The following is a 14,788-nucleotide window of genomic DNA, read 5'->3' as shown; positions in this document are numbered from 1 at the left end:
TTGGGAAAGCCAACCAGAAATCTCAGAGAGTGAAAGACACAGAGAAGGAAAGAGTGAGCAAGAGGCAGGGAGACTTTTTCTCGCTACATCTCTCTCTGTCTTACATACACACACAGACACATATACATCTCTATATATACATATATATATATATATATATGTATATATACATATATATATATATATATATGTAAAAAAACTCGACCACTGCAGCATTTATTTAAATCTACTGTGCATGTGCACACATGCTGCATGGATGCACACAGCCACATTAACTGCAGCAGCAAAAACAAAAAAAGAAAAGAAAGAAAAAATAAATACATAAAAAAAACACCACACTGCCTCAAGAGAAGAAAAGAGAAAACGTTCTCATTAATCATTCAGCTCTCACACCATCATGTACACATTTACCCGTTGTCTCACACAGTTGCGAGAACAGATGTGTGTGTGTGTGGGGGGGGGGGCAAGATACACACAAAGCATACCATCAGCACACACATGCAAATGAATTTGCTGTGTTTTGCTCCCTCGCGTTCTGCCTCTCCTTCCATCACATGCACACACTGTTACGCACTCTTTCTGCTGCTCTCTTGCTTTCCTTCAGAATCCTTGTAAGAACAAAAACGGACAACAAGGAAGAACAGAGAGAAACCGAGAAAACTCAAGCTGCTTCACCAGAAAAACAACTGTGTTCACTGTTTGTACAAGAAGGAAAAAAACAACATTTTCCCTTTCAGAGACATCTCATAGCTGTGCAAATTACAACTGCTGTCTGTCAGGACCAACAACATATGTAGGGTGACGTTACTAGAACTCTAGTACTAACTCTAGTAGGGTCTAGTACCAAAATCATTTGCAGTGCTCGGTGTTCTTTACTTGTAGTGACGTCAAAATTGATTGTTCCTGCATCTGTGACAGCCCATGAGATGGAAAGGTCATCATCTGCCTAATTCTGCAAGTCCCCAAGGACTGGATCTCCTCCAGCAGCACATTACATTATGTTCTTGTAAGTATTATATTCACTGTGGATATTATTATCAACACGTGTAGCTGTATTAAGTAGTTGCAACATAATAAGCAAGGAAATTCTTCTTCTGCATGACTGGAGTTCAAAACTGCATTTTTCTATTGTAGATGTGGAGAAACTATCAGTGAACCTCAAATTTATAACAGTCTTTCCAAAATAGCTGAGTAAAAAGAGAACGCAATCATATGGAAAGACTAACTTTGAGTGAAAAAAAGCACACACAGCACGATTTCCTTTCAAAATTGTAAACATGTTAAAAAAGAAAAGAAAATGAAATTAAGTTTACATTTTGAACAGTATGTTCTTATTTTGCTCTGGAGACCTAACCTTGGTGTACTCCAGCTTTCGTCCAGAGTCAGCTGAGATAGGCTCCGCCTCCTCCCTTCTCTGAATTGGACGAGACATTAACAAAATGGATGAATAGATGTTTATTCTCATTGTGAATGTAGATTAATTTGACACAGTTTTTGTTTTTAAAAAGTTGAGCCTGGACATGTTTCCTAACAGTTTTTTCTTATTATAAGAGCAGTTAGAAAAAAGTCTGGAGGAGCTGAATGAATTTCCATTATTAATCTAAACAGTAAGAGCGAATGAATATTGGAAAATTTAAACCCAATGCAGAAGCACTGCAGTGAGCAGTGAATGTAATTACTCAAGATTATTTATATAAAAGTATATCTCCTATGACCATTTTTTTTAGATTATTTGCACTGTGGTTACTCAGTGGTTCCACATCTGTAGATGAGCTTTTCTTCACCCTTCCTCCAAACACCTCTGCTTTTTGCCTCAGTATCTGTTAGACTAATTCTACAGGTCATTTATTTCCATGACATTCAGACTGGAAGCTGACTGGAAGCAAAACTATACCCCCATAACAAGATCTTAACTTTACCACAGAGCCCACACAAACACAAACACACACACACACACACACACACACACACACACACACACACACACACACACACACACAGAGTTATGCTGAACAGTCCCTGACAGGTTGTTTCTCCCTACACGGCTCCTCCCCTGTGCCACAGCCCATGTCCTGCTTAGTTCTGTTTAATATTGCAACAGCCAAGGTCAGATGTGAAAGAAGGATAGTGGATTGAACTGATGGAGATGGGAGTGAGAAAGGGAGCAGTTGAGCTGTACGATTAACTTGGTACTTTCCTGTTCCTCCACCTCTCATTGCCAGAGGGATGCAGGAAAACAGGAGGAGGGTGGAGTGAGAAGGTAGTTGATGGGTGAAGCGACCTCGCCATCTCTGTGAGAAGTAAATGCTGAAATCCTATTTGAATTTCCTCTGAGGTTCTTAGACTAAATTCATCTTTGTTCAAGTAAGGTGAATTAAAACTAAAGTGCTAGCCATTTTCCCAGGAGCATTTTCCACTGAATTAATCTAAATCCAAGCAAAGGTGTGAGCAGAGAAGCTATTCACAGACCTACAGTGCTTTAGGGAAATCTAGCCCTCCACTTGTTCCTTTGTGTGAAGAAGGAAAAAAACTGCAGTTTAGTCTAGATTCTAAGTGTAAAATGATCCCATTATTCACATTCCCATCCCGGTGTGACACAACTGGGGGAAGATGGGAGGAAAATCACCTATTAGCATGTGGCTGTTGATTCTCTATTGGCCCTAACCCACTTTTGGAGCTTTTGGTTTGGATTGTAAACTGAACATTTCTTTGTTTAAGTGCAGTCCCTGATCAATTATCAATAGGGTCTGTGCAACAAGAAAAGTGGAACTGAGATGGCATTTGGATGTGATTTGTCTCTCTAGGGGAAATTTGGCGATTTGACTTTTTATTATTTGTGATGGTGCATGTTTTCAGACTAGTCTGAAGCACGTGTCGCTGTCAGTAATACTTGTAATTACATCTAAAATTCACCTACATTTTTTAAGCCAACTTTAAATTCTGGTGAGTTAACTGACCAAATATGGAAATATTTTATACCCCACTTCTCCCCTTAGCACCCTGATGAAGCTCAACCCAAGCATCAGAATGATTAGGAAAGGTAATTTAAGTAACTTTGGATGTGGTGTGGCTGTTAGTCCCGGGGGTTGATCTGAGTATTGCAGAAACTGCTGATTCACTGGGATTTTCCCTTGCAACCATCTCAAGGGTTGTTTCCAGCAGCTTGTTGAATCTAAATTATTGTGATGTTACCTATTGGGTTGTAGACTTTTTTCACAAACTATGACGAGTGAGGGAAGGGTTTGAATATGAAATCGAGACACTTCAAGCTTCAAAAGGAGCACAGGCCATTGCTGGCTCTCCCAGCGGTCTCGGCTCTGCCTGATTTCCCCACCCGAGCCTCTTTGCTTTTAATTTGCCCTCAGTGATTCTCTAATAGTCTTGTCTTCTGGTCTAGATGTCGTCATACCATCCCAAACCCTTATCCTTGGAGAGAAGTGGTCCAAATTTCTTTGGCCTCTGGTAGAAGGTGTCCACACATGCAAACTCCACATAGACAAGCCTCCAATAGATGATGGATTTGAACCCAGGGACATCTTGTTTTGAGGCAAAAGTGCTAACCACCACACCACCCTAAAAACCATATATTATTAAATGAACATGATGCTGCATTAGATAAGACCTCAAATCTATGACTGACACCATAAATTAATTAGAAAAGTGTTCACTGAGGTCATAGATCATGTACTGCCACCTGCTGGCGATAGATTACAGAACACACATTTAAGTCCCTGCACTGATTTGACTTTTCACACCCTGAGACTACATCCATGATTTCTTTAATTTATATATATAGCACATGATTCTTCACTAATTACATATTCTTATTGCATAGTAGTCTTAGTTGGTACATGATAAATAAATTCCTAAACAGAAGCCAATTAAGGCTGTTTCTTTGGCTCGTGTCAATTCTTAATTCTTGATGGCATTGATTCAACACGGTGCTGGAAACATTCTTTAGACATTTTAGTCCATACTCACATGATAGTATCACACACTGTATTGTAGATTAGGCCATAGAGAAAACTAAAGTTCTTTAAGAAAAAAAAATACAGTCACATTTCTGTAAATACTTAAAGTTCTTGGAATTGTTCTCATACAGCTATGGAGCACTTTTTCAATACTTTGCATTCGGCTGATCAACCACTAGCCTAAATGCTTTTCATGCTAACATTGATGAGCTTTGCAGTGGATGAGGGTTTTGTTGTTCGGCCATCTCTTGAAGCATACAAGACCATCAGCAGGATGTGGACATACTTGATATAGTCAGGATAGTTAATATGCATGATTACATACACAATATAACATAATTAAGTGGGCAAGCTTTGTAATACAGAATTAAGCCCAAAGATAACTGAATAACAAGCTACTGTGACATAGTTTTGCTTCGCGATCCAGGCCCCTGTTTTAGCACAGCAGGATTTTGTGATTCCAGTTGAGTGTACGTAAAAGACAACTCTGGCCTATTTTTAGCTTATAGGTGCCAGTACACACTGTGTCAGCGTGCTCTGCCAAGACTCCCACATCTCAGTGTTTTGAACCATGTTCCAGTTTCTCCTTTTATCTTCAGTTTTACCAATACTTAACCAGTAGGTCCCACTAGTTTCCTGACTGGACTAAACACTTACCCAGAATATAGGACAAAACTGCAGTGAGAAAATCGCTGACCTGTGTAGATGTGTGAATGTGTCTGCAGTTTCAGCTGATGGAAACACGAGGAGATGTTTCTATTTAATCTTCTTGTTCCTATAGCACACTCTAAGTGACCAGCAATATTCTGGCTCAAACTGATACCTTTTGGTTCATTTAGGCCAATCTGAGCCACCAGCGGTTCAGATTGGCTCTTACTGTATTTGCTGTGGTACAGTCTGTCACTGTTCTGTGCCAGCAGACCTGCTGCTGCAACCAGCAGGGCAGAGGGGATGATTAAATGATCATTTCCAAGGTGGTGAGTGGCATTCGGCCAGCCTTCTAGATGACTTACATTCGCCACAAATCATATGAGTCCACAGAAAGGATAAAAAAAAACCCCACTCAGTAACTTTGATCTGTGCTCACAAATTAAAAGCAGAATATCAAAGAGGAAATAAAACTGACATTTTATAACTATATATAACCATATTTTATAATTTTACCATATAAGATTAGCTATCTTATATGGTAAGCAATAAATTCTGGATCTAATCTTCCATCCTTTTTTTATACGACTTACAAAACTAATGTATTTGGATCTTTAGAGAGGGACATACAACCCTTTCGCCATAAAAAAGAACCTTTATGTAGCAAATCTTCAGTTTTTGTTAATTTTGTTCAACAAAGATTTCTAAATCATCAGGACGCCTGAGGGCATTGGATGGTGGACATGAAGGGGCGTTTATCTGTTGTTTCAGTAGACTCAGGACTGCTACATTGATTTGATGCACTTGATTCCTCATACTGCTTAATTCTTATGTACACTGCTCAAAAAATTAAAGGAACACTTTGAAAACACATTGGATGTCAACTAGGGAAAAATCATGCTGGATCTATATACTGATATGAACTGGGTAATGTGTTAGGGGAAAAAAGGATGCCGCATCATTTGATGGAAATGAAAATGATCAACCTACAGAGGGCTGAATTCAAAGACACCCCAAACATTAAAGTGATTTTCTGAAAGTGACTTATGTTGATAACATGAGACAATAGATGGAGTCCTGGGGATCTGATCTCCAGATCTGGACCAGGGCATCACTGAGCTCCTGGACAGTCTGAAGTGCAACCCGGTGGTGTCAGATGGAGCGAAACATAATGTCCCAGAAGTATTCTGTTGGATTTATGTCAGGTGTGTATGGGGACCAGTCAGTGGTATCAGTTCCTTCATTCCTTCATCCTCCAGGAACTGTCTGCATACTCTTGCCAAATGAGGAAGTGCACTGTTGTGCACCACCAGGAACCAGGGGAGGATCTGACAATGAGTCCAAGGATTTCATGGGCCTGTGAATAGGGCCCACTAGAGGATGTGGGGTCCTCAGGCCAGCCTCATAAAATCTGTTTCAGATTGTTTGGTCAGTGACATTGACACGAGTGTCCTCCTGGAGGTCATTTTGTAGCTTTGGCAGTGCTCAGCCTGTTCCACCCACCTTGCACGAAGGGGCAGACACTGGTCCTCTGATGGGTTATGGACCTCCTGGAGGAGGTGGCCTACCTGTTTCAGCTAACTTAGAGCGAATGCTATAGAAATGTGAATTTTGTAGTACTTTGCCTCTGTAATTCAATTTTTTTGTTAATTTATACTTCTGCTTTTTTAGGTCTTTTTTTTTTTTTTAGAAATGCCACTGGTGATATTACAAACCCAAACCCTATTAAATGGGAATATTTAATTTTCAAATCATGCGGCCATGTCTTGCAATCAGGAGACAAAGAAAGCAAAAATTCTGACGCATAAAAAACTTTACACTTTTTCCTAAGTGTTTTTTGCCTTTCTCTAAAACAAGGGTTTAGTAGGGTTAAGATTAGGGTCATCAACAATGACAACTTATATCTCACCGAGTTAAGAAACATAGTTTGAGGTGTTTTTAGGAAAATCAACCAGTCTCATTTCAGTTTATAAAATGTATTTACCCAATCATCTCTAATAAAAACATTTATATCTGCCTCACATTCAGATTTTCTTAATAGCTCCACAAACCTATTTTTTTTTTACAATCCCCCGTTCATAACATGACAGCCACAGAACACAACTTCTGAACTTTAAAAGGAACCACTAAGTGTACACTCATCAGCCACTGTATCGGATACATGTGTTCAACTGTTTATTAATGCAACTTTCTATTTAGACAATCACATGGTAGCGACTCAATGCATTCAGACATGCTGATGACTCGCTGAAGTTCAAATTGAGCACCAGAACGAAGAATGTTTAAAGTGGGTTTAATGTGCCATGTTTGTTGGGACCAGACACGTGGTCTGAGAACTGCAAAACTGCTCATCTGCAGAGATTTTCTCACTCAACCATTTCTAGAGTTTTACAGAGAATGGTCTAAAAGGTAAAATATACAGAGAGCGACAGTTTGTAGGCAAAAATGCACTGTTGGAGTCAGAAATCACACAAGAATGGCCAGACTGCTTCAAGCTGAAGGCAACAGGAACTCAAATAACTAGTAGCTACAACCAAGTATGCAGAAGAGCATCTCTAAATGGATAACATGTTAAACCTTGATGCAGATGGGCTACAGCAGCAGATGACCAACTGGGTGCAGCTGCTGTCAGCTGAGAACAATAACTGAGAGGAGATTCACATCAACCGACAAATCTACAGTAACTGTATGATGCTATGTCTGTGAAGGTTCTCAGTCATCCAGGTCATCATAGTCAAAGGAGCTTGCAAAGAAAAGCATCTGGAGATTGGGACCCACACCCAGTTTCACACCTTGGCTCAGGCGATTAGAGGATCATCAGGGGGTCCTTTTGTCCCTCTTTGGGGGGATACTCCCACTAGGTTTAAATCTGGGACTCTCCACCATTTGACCTTAGAACTGAAGAAGCTTCTCGGATGAGAGGTGAAACGTCTTCAAGCAACTTAAAGAAGTCCAGACGCTTTTCTTTGCAAGCTCCTTTGACTGTATGATGCTATCACATAACTATGGACTAAAATCTCTAAAGAATATTTCCAGCACCATGTTGAATCAAAACCACAAAGAACTGAGTATTAGTGTTTGCTAATTGGTTAGCAGCTGGTCTTTAATCCATCTATTAACAGTATTTGGATGATAAATCTGTAACTGATACTGATGAAACTATGCAAATGTTTAGAAAACAGGCACCCTGTTGGATTAAAATGAACTGACTTGCTATTATAAAGTTGTATCTGAAGAGCACATAAACTGTATTAGATGTATTACACTCTGTGATCTTTCAATTGAGGTGTTTTCAGTAAAATCAAGCACCTATTCATGCTGTCTGTTTTTACAAAAGTGTGAAAGAACAAGTCGTTCTAACAAGCTCATTGGAATGAGATACCACTATTGCAACAAGCAAGTTTATGAGGTTTCTTGTATTATTACAAAGTGGAAACCATAGCAAGTGAGCCATGAATGAGCCAACCACGTGAAGTTACAGAGCAGGGTTGCAGACTGCTGAGTTACATTATTCATATTAGCCACGAAAGCTCTGCTGACTCAATAACTGCAGACTTCCAAACATCCTCTGGCATTAACATCTGCACAAAACCTGCGCACCAGGAGCTTCACAGCTTAGCACCTCCTGTAGGTGTGTGTGGCCCAGCACTTTTGTTCATAGAGCTTAAATTCAGGAAAAGGTTGTGGTTTATTTTAAAATGTCATGACTTAAGAGTAAGGCCACCCTACCACCACATGTGTGTCACCAGACCACATGTACATGAGACACCAGCAGCTCTGACTGAACAACAGTGTTCACTGATCCGTGATTAAACTTTTACAAGACAACAACTAAGAAAGGCAGATTTCCTTTTACCCACATTCTTATGTAAAACATTAGAATCTTTCCTCATAAAAAGCTCCTTGCTGTTGTTTTGCTTGATTAATTGTGTGCGGGAAGACCGAGGTTCAATTTCTATTAAGCCATATGGGTTTTGATAAAGAAAGCAAAATCTGTACCTCTGCTGTTGTGTCTGATTCCTGCTGATTTCGACACACTCGGCACAACAGAGGACAGAGTGGGCAGATGAGGATGAGGAAAAGAACAATACAGGAGGAAAAAAAGTGCTGATCTCTTTCTCTCTGCCTCCCCGTCATCCTCCCTCCCTCTCATTCAGTATGCTGACTGTTTCTGTACAGAAAACTGACTCCCACGCTATTCTGCCTGGCCTATTTATCACATTGATCAGCTTATAAAGAAATCAGATATACACTGGAGGCTCGCTAGGAGAACTGCTTATATGAGACGGATCATGAATTTTTCTTCTTTTTTTTTTAGCACCCTCTGAGATACACTGCACCGAGTTCACTTTACTCATTGCTCCAATCTTGCTAACGTGGTCATCTCATCATAAATGTGCTGACAGTTTTTCTTACACAACAGTCACAAACAAAAGAAACAACACAGAATACAAATTTTCTAAGTGTATATTGTTAGCCAAAACACAACAAATGGGAACAAAATTAAAAATGTGACCCAAAACACAATGAAGGGTCTGTGTTATGTTCGCTAAAACACCACAAATAGTAACAAATTCACGTTAGATAAGAGGCTGTGGTTTCCTTTATTCCTTTATTTTATTTTGATTTATTTTTTATTCCAGCTTCTCAAATAAGTATTTAATTTGGATTGCCACTGGTCTCTTGTAATCGTGCGTCTTTTGTTGTTTGCTCATTTAAAAACCCTTCCATAGGCTAATGGCTAATGCCATTAAATGTCAGGAAACATGCAGTAACGCCTGGAGATGAACCTCTGGTAATCGCAGACATCCTGATCTTCCTTCCAGTGACGGGTGATATTTAAGCGATTCCAAAAAAAGAAAAAAAAATCCCTTGTTTCTACTACAGCACCATCTCAGTAAACATCTACAGTTGTGGCAGCCACACAGATCTAAACTGAACCGTTGAAGCTACGTCTGTTCTTCCACATCCCAAGAAGACAGCAGGAACTCAGTGTGTCCATGTGTTTGGAAAAGCCACCATTCCCTAATCATTTCTAAAAAGTGTAATCTAACAATCTAACCACAAAGAAGGGACAAAGCATCTCTCCCCTGAACACAGTAATCCAATCGACCTGGTATCATCCCTGAAAATAGCAACAGGGCCTGTTATAAGCCCTCAGTCACAGCAATTCACATCTCCGTCGCATCGCACATATCACACCCGCCCGCATCGTATCCTCTACAAACGGGTGGAGTGAGTGAATGAATGGCATTTGCATTACATCGGCATAAAGCAGTGATCCTGCCGCTTTCCTTACAGATGCAGTGGTGTATCCTCAGAATATCAATGCTTACGTTCTGGGGAGCTCCAGCTGCCTGCCTTATTGCTTCCAGTGCGCTTCGCTAAAATGTATTCCTACTGTCTCCCGGCTGTCATTGCAGGAGTTTAAAAATAAACAAATAAATATATTGGAATAAAATCTGTATTTCACCTCTAATAAGATGCAAAATGAGACATAGCCTATACACCCCTAAAGACTACACCTTTCACCTTTCTCATTCGAGAAGTCAGGAGATTTTCCCGAGTCTACGGAGGCTTGAGCCGCTGACTCTCAGCACTCTGACCTCACACGTCTCCCTTGTTTTGTAATCGTTTTGAACATTTTCCTATAAGGTTGCATTGTTACGATACCTTCTGTTATCTAAGATAGCCCAGCGGATTTTAAGTGGCTATCCATTTTTACGTGAACATTATTATTATTTTAAAGACCAGACCCTTGGTGAATCCATCCTTGCACACAGCAACACCAACATCAGTGGTTGCTGCAAATAAAGCAGAACTGCCAGATTGGTTTGGGGGTGTTTTTCACCTGATTACGTTTCTTTGGTTCTCCGCGACTCCAAACACACTTTCCATTCTAAGCGACACATGGCACAAACATTGGAGGGATGCCTACCGCACAGCAGCTGCATCCAGGCGCAGGTCTTGTAAACGGTGGAGGTGTTGCAGAAGAAGAAGAGCGCCATGCAGGCGATGCAGCTGAGGATCAGCACCATGGACAGCAGCACGAACACTGAAGCCGCCTTGAAGGCTCCGGACGGGATGGAGCTGAAGTCGGAGAAGCTGCCCACGCAGGTGAGCTCCCGGCTGGGCGACGGCCCGGTACCCACGCAGTAGTGGAAGAGGCCGAAGTAGCCGGCCTGCGGCGTGTTGACGCTGTCGCCGATCCAGTAGGGCTGGATGAACACCACCACATTGACGATGGCGAAGCAGATGGTGAAGATGGCCCACAGCACCCCGATGGCTCGGGAGTTGCGCATATAATTGTCATGGTAGATCTTGGAGGCTTCTTGGGAAGGCAACATGTTTGGTCGTTTTTTTCTCCCCTCTCCTTCTTCTTAGATCTTTTTTTACACCCCCGTCCCGCTTCTTCTTTACACTCTCATATATATATATTTATATATATATATATATATATATATTTTAAAAAGATGTAAAAGATGTAAAAGCCCCCGCACAGCTCGACACACCTCACTATTCAGATAATCTCTTCTCTTCTACACGAAAGCTAATGTTTCCCTCGCTTTGGCTGTTTCTTGGCTGTTAAAAGGGCCTACATAAGCACACGATAAAACCAGACCTGCACATATGTGTGTGATCTTACAAGACTACACATAGTGGGGGGGGGGAAAGAATAATGGGAATGCTACATTGAAGCAATACAAAAATCATAGCCTACCTATACTCCTAATGAATAATTTACCAACACCAGTGATTCAACATTGCTGTCTAAGGCTCGTTTCCTCAGGGCTACACTATAAATGATTAACAATTAAAAAAATCACAATAGGATTCCCCCCCCCTTTATTTCACAGTCGCTGGGTGGAGGGGGTTAAAGCTGCTTTTCCATCCTCATCCATCAGTCCAGAGCTGTCTTCATCAGGATGTCCTTTTATTACCATCCGTGAGATGAGATGCCTGTAGCGCCAGCGGTGGACCCCCGTTTTTAGCTTCCCAGGGATCCGCGGGGTGCTCCCCTTCCTCTGCTCGCCTCTACTGTCCACGCAGCATGTGGGGGGAGGGAGGGGGGCAAAAAAAATCAAACGCGGTGAAACGAAAAAGGGAAAACCAAAAAAAAAAAAAAAAAAAAAAAAAAAGATGGAGACCAGCCTTTAACACGAGCCCTCTGTCAAATTTCAACAGTCCTTTCTCGTAAATCCGACATCCTCCACCGCCTCGACTCCATTATCATCGTGCTTTTTGTCGCCTTTATCCAGTGTGTCTCAGACCTCTCTCTCTCTCGCTTTCTCCGTCCTCCTCCTCCTCCTCCCGTCTCTCTCTCTCGCTCTCCCTCTCTCTCTGCGCGCCCCCCGAAAGATGCTGATGTTGTACTGATGACAGCGCTGGAGCGCGTTCACGTAAGCGGGCGCAGCAGCAGCATAAGGGGTGGAGAGGCGTGGGGGGCGGATTTGCATCAGAGCGCGTCTCAGCCTTTCTTCACCTTAAATTTGAAATCACACCAACAAATATTCCGGACCCACAGTGACCACCACGATGGTGTCACCTACGGATTCAAACCATTCCAGTTCTATCATGATCGGGCTAATTTGCAAAATCTAAATATGAAATACAGACTTTTTTTCATGTTACATAGCATTCCCCCCCCCGTTTTTGTGCTCTTGGGGTGTTTCAGGAGGCAAAGCAGGTCATCTACTAACGGGGAGGTTGTTGGTTCGACCCCTTAGCCTACTGCCAGGGTCTCCGTGTCCACGTATCCTTGGGCAAGATACTGAACCCTTAGTTACTGCCGATGCGTTCACGTGACTGTGTGTGAATGTTAGATAGAAATCAGTTAAACGTAGAACAACAAGTGTTTGGGTGAAAGAGGCATGCTGTTTAAAAAGAAAAGCGCTATATAAGATACATCTCTCAAATGCATGCATGGCAATAGTAGCTATGCATATTTGAAAAGCTTGTAGTAGATTGATGTTTGTTTGTTGGTTTTATTATTTATTGTTTTGTTAGTTTTTGTCTGTTAATCTGCTGTTTTTTGGTCTGTTCTATCTGACTAACCAGCTAGAAATGTGAACTCTAGCATTTTAACCCGTTTGAGTGTTATCAGGCAATTGGTAAGGCCAAGTAGTGACACATACATGGGAGTGAGAACAACTATAAACTGTACCTAAAAGATGGACACAACAACCTTGCTGTCACCCACTGGTTTCTAGACTGTTTCCTTTTTTAAAACTTCCGCATTAGCCTTTAAGCAGCCATCAAAAACTGTGATGTTGATTTATTCATTTATTCATTGAGACAGAAGTGTTGGAAAGGTTGGAATACTAAGCACAGTCGGTTAGCATCTGTAAATGGTAAGGATATAACACACAGATTGAAATATGTGCTAATTATTGCTAAATAACCGATCAATAAAATATCGATTTTACAGAACTGTATTATAAACATCTTGGAGGGTTTGAACCACATAGCAAGCCATCAGCGACTACTTCGCTAGCCTCAGCAGTATGCAAATGGGGTAATGGAAAAAACAGGATTTAAAAAAACAGGATTTTAATACTTTTAACTTGGGCATTTTAGCAGGGAGTCTATGGGGACTGACTCGCTTTGGGAGCCAGCCTCAAGTGGCGACTCCAGGGAACTGCTGCGTTTTTCAGAGCCAGGAGTTGCTGCTTCATAACAACTGATAAAAGCCACATAGTGAACTATTTCAGTAAGAACTGAAGCAAAGTTTGATTAGTGTCTCTGAAAGAAATCTATTTTAGCTTTAGGGAACTATAAATTATAAAAAAAAAAGGCATTTCATCAAGATGGTGATGAAATGTCTGCGAATGCACCAGACTACCATAAAACATCTGGCAAACTAAATAACTCTCTTCCTCTAATCGCACATGTAGTGTTCATCCTAAGAGACGTAACAAATTATCACTGCCATATATCTCCACATAAGAAAGCACAATATTGCTCCTGCACAACAGAATCACCCACATTAACAGTCATTTGTTGCATTTTCTTTATTCAGGCTTCCAGCTTCTCCAGAGCCAGATGTTGCCTTAACTATTGAAGCCTTCATTCTCTGTCCATAAAAAGCTCCGTTATTCACCGGGAGGGGGGGAGATGCATCTACCCTCAAGCTTTCACATTCATGTAAAACTAGGTCAAGACAGAGGTCTGTGAGATCATGCTTTAGAGGAGGGAGCAGACAAAGACTGTTGCATACAGTGACTGGTGTTAAGGCCAGAATAAAGCCTTCAAGGAAGTTGCATTTGAATTAGCATAGCGTTATAAAATAAACCCACAAAGAGAAACCAGGAGAAACAAAAGTGCACTGCTTCATGTTTAGGCATGGCTTATAATTTTCATAGCAACTGGATTACCAGTGCACCTTTCAACATCTTCTGGCTGCACTTTATGCTCAGAACACACATAGCACATCTGGATGCTGTCTAAACAAACATGTATTTTTGCCCTGTGCTTCCACAGCACAGCACTGACTGTCTTTCTTCATCCTGAGGCTTCCTGTCATCTGTTAGCAGCAGCGGGGAGTTGACAAGCTGTGTGTGTTTGTGCGCGCCACTAGCATGTGTGCTTGTGTGCTAACACTGGCAGAGTGAGTGCAAAAGGTGCAGTGTAACTACTGAAGTGAGGACATGTGAGTGGAAGGAAATAGACTTGTACACAGATAGGGGATGCCTCTTGAGGAATGAGAGGAGTTTTCATGGAGGGCAGCAGAGGGTTTGTGAATTTTACATCTAAATCTTTGTAAGGCTGCGTGTGTGTCGGCCTCACACAGCAGTAAAACACCACTGTAGAAGAAGAAGACCAACTTCTATCTTTATCTGTGTTTTTGCTATATCTTGTAACAATATCATTATAACTATGCATAACGCATCAGCAAAGATATCTTTAACACAGAGCTCTCTCATCCGTGCCTCCATGTCATTGTGCAGTACTCCATCACAGCACATGATCTTGTATTAGGGTGCCATCTGTTGCAATTATAGTGAAGTGCAAGTGGGCAATGTAAAAGTAAGTCCAAATGCATGTCAGTGCATGGCTTAATTTTTTAATTAATTCATTAATTTATTGAGTAAATGACAAAGTTGAGGGAAGTAAGAAAATGTCTGTAGCTAAATGTTTTACTTACTTGTTAACGTCTCACTCAGCTGCAA

General features: G+C 41.2%; 1 protein-coding gene across 1 annotated transcript in view; it reads right to left on the bottom strand.

The window, feature by feature from the left end:
- Nucleotides 1–11,965, bottom strand: part of LOC120722742 (LHFPL tetraspan subfamily member 4 protein-like) — a 40,263-nt gene extending 28,298 nt beyond the window's left edge. The window contains exon 1 of the mRNA XM_040013866.1: nt 10,558–11,965. Within this exon, the coding sequence (XP_039869800.1) occupies nt 10,558–10,966 (409 nt within the window). The 5' untranslated portion in view covers nt 10,967–11,965. The remainder of the gene's footprint in view (nt 1–10,557) is intronic.
- Between the last annotated feature and the right edge of the window lie 2,823 nt (nt 11,966–14,788).

Source organism: Simochromis diagramma, unplaced genomic scaffold (genome assembly GCF_900408965.1).
Source record: "Simochromis diagramma unplaced genomic scaffold, fSimDia1.1 OVJJ01000705.1, whole genome shotgun sequence".
Lineage (NCBI taxonomy): Eukaryota > Metazoa > Chordata > Actinopteri > Cichliformes > Cichlidae > Simochromis > Simochromis diagramma.
Note: the sequence above shows the minus strand (reverse complement) of the source record. Positions and strands in the feature narration are given on the sequence as shown.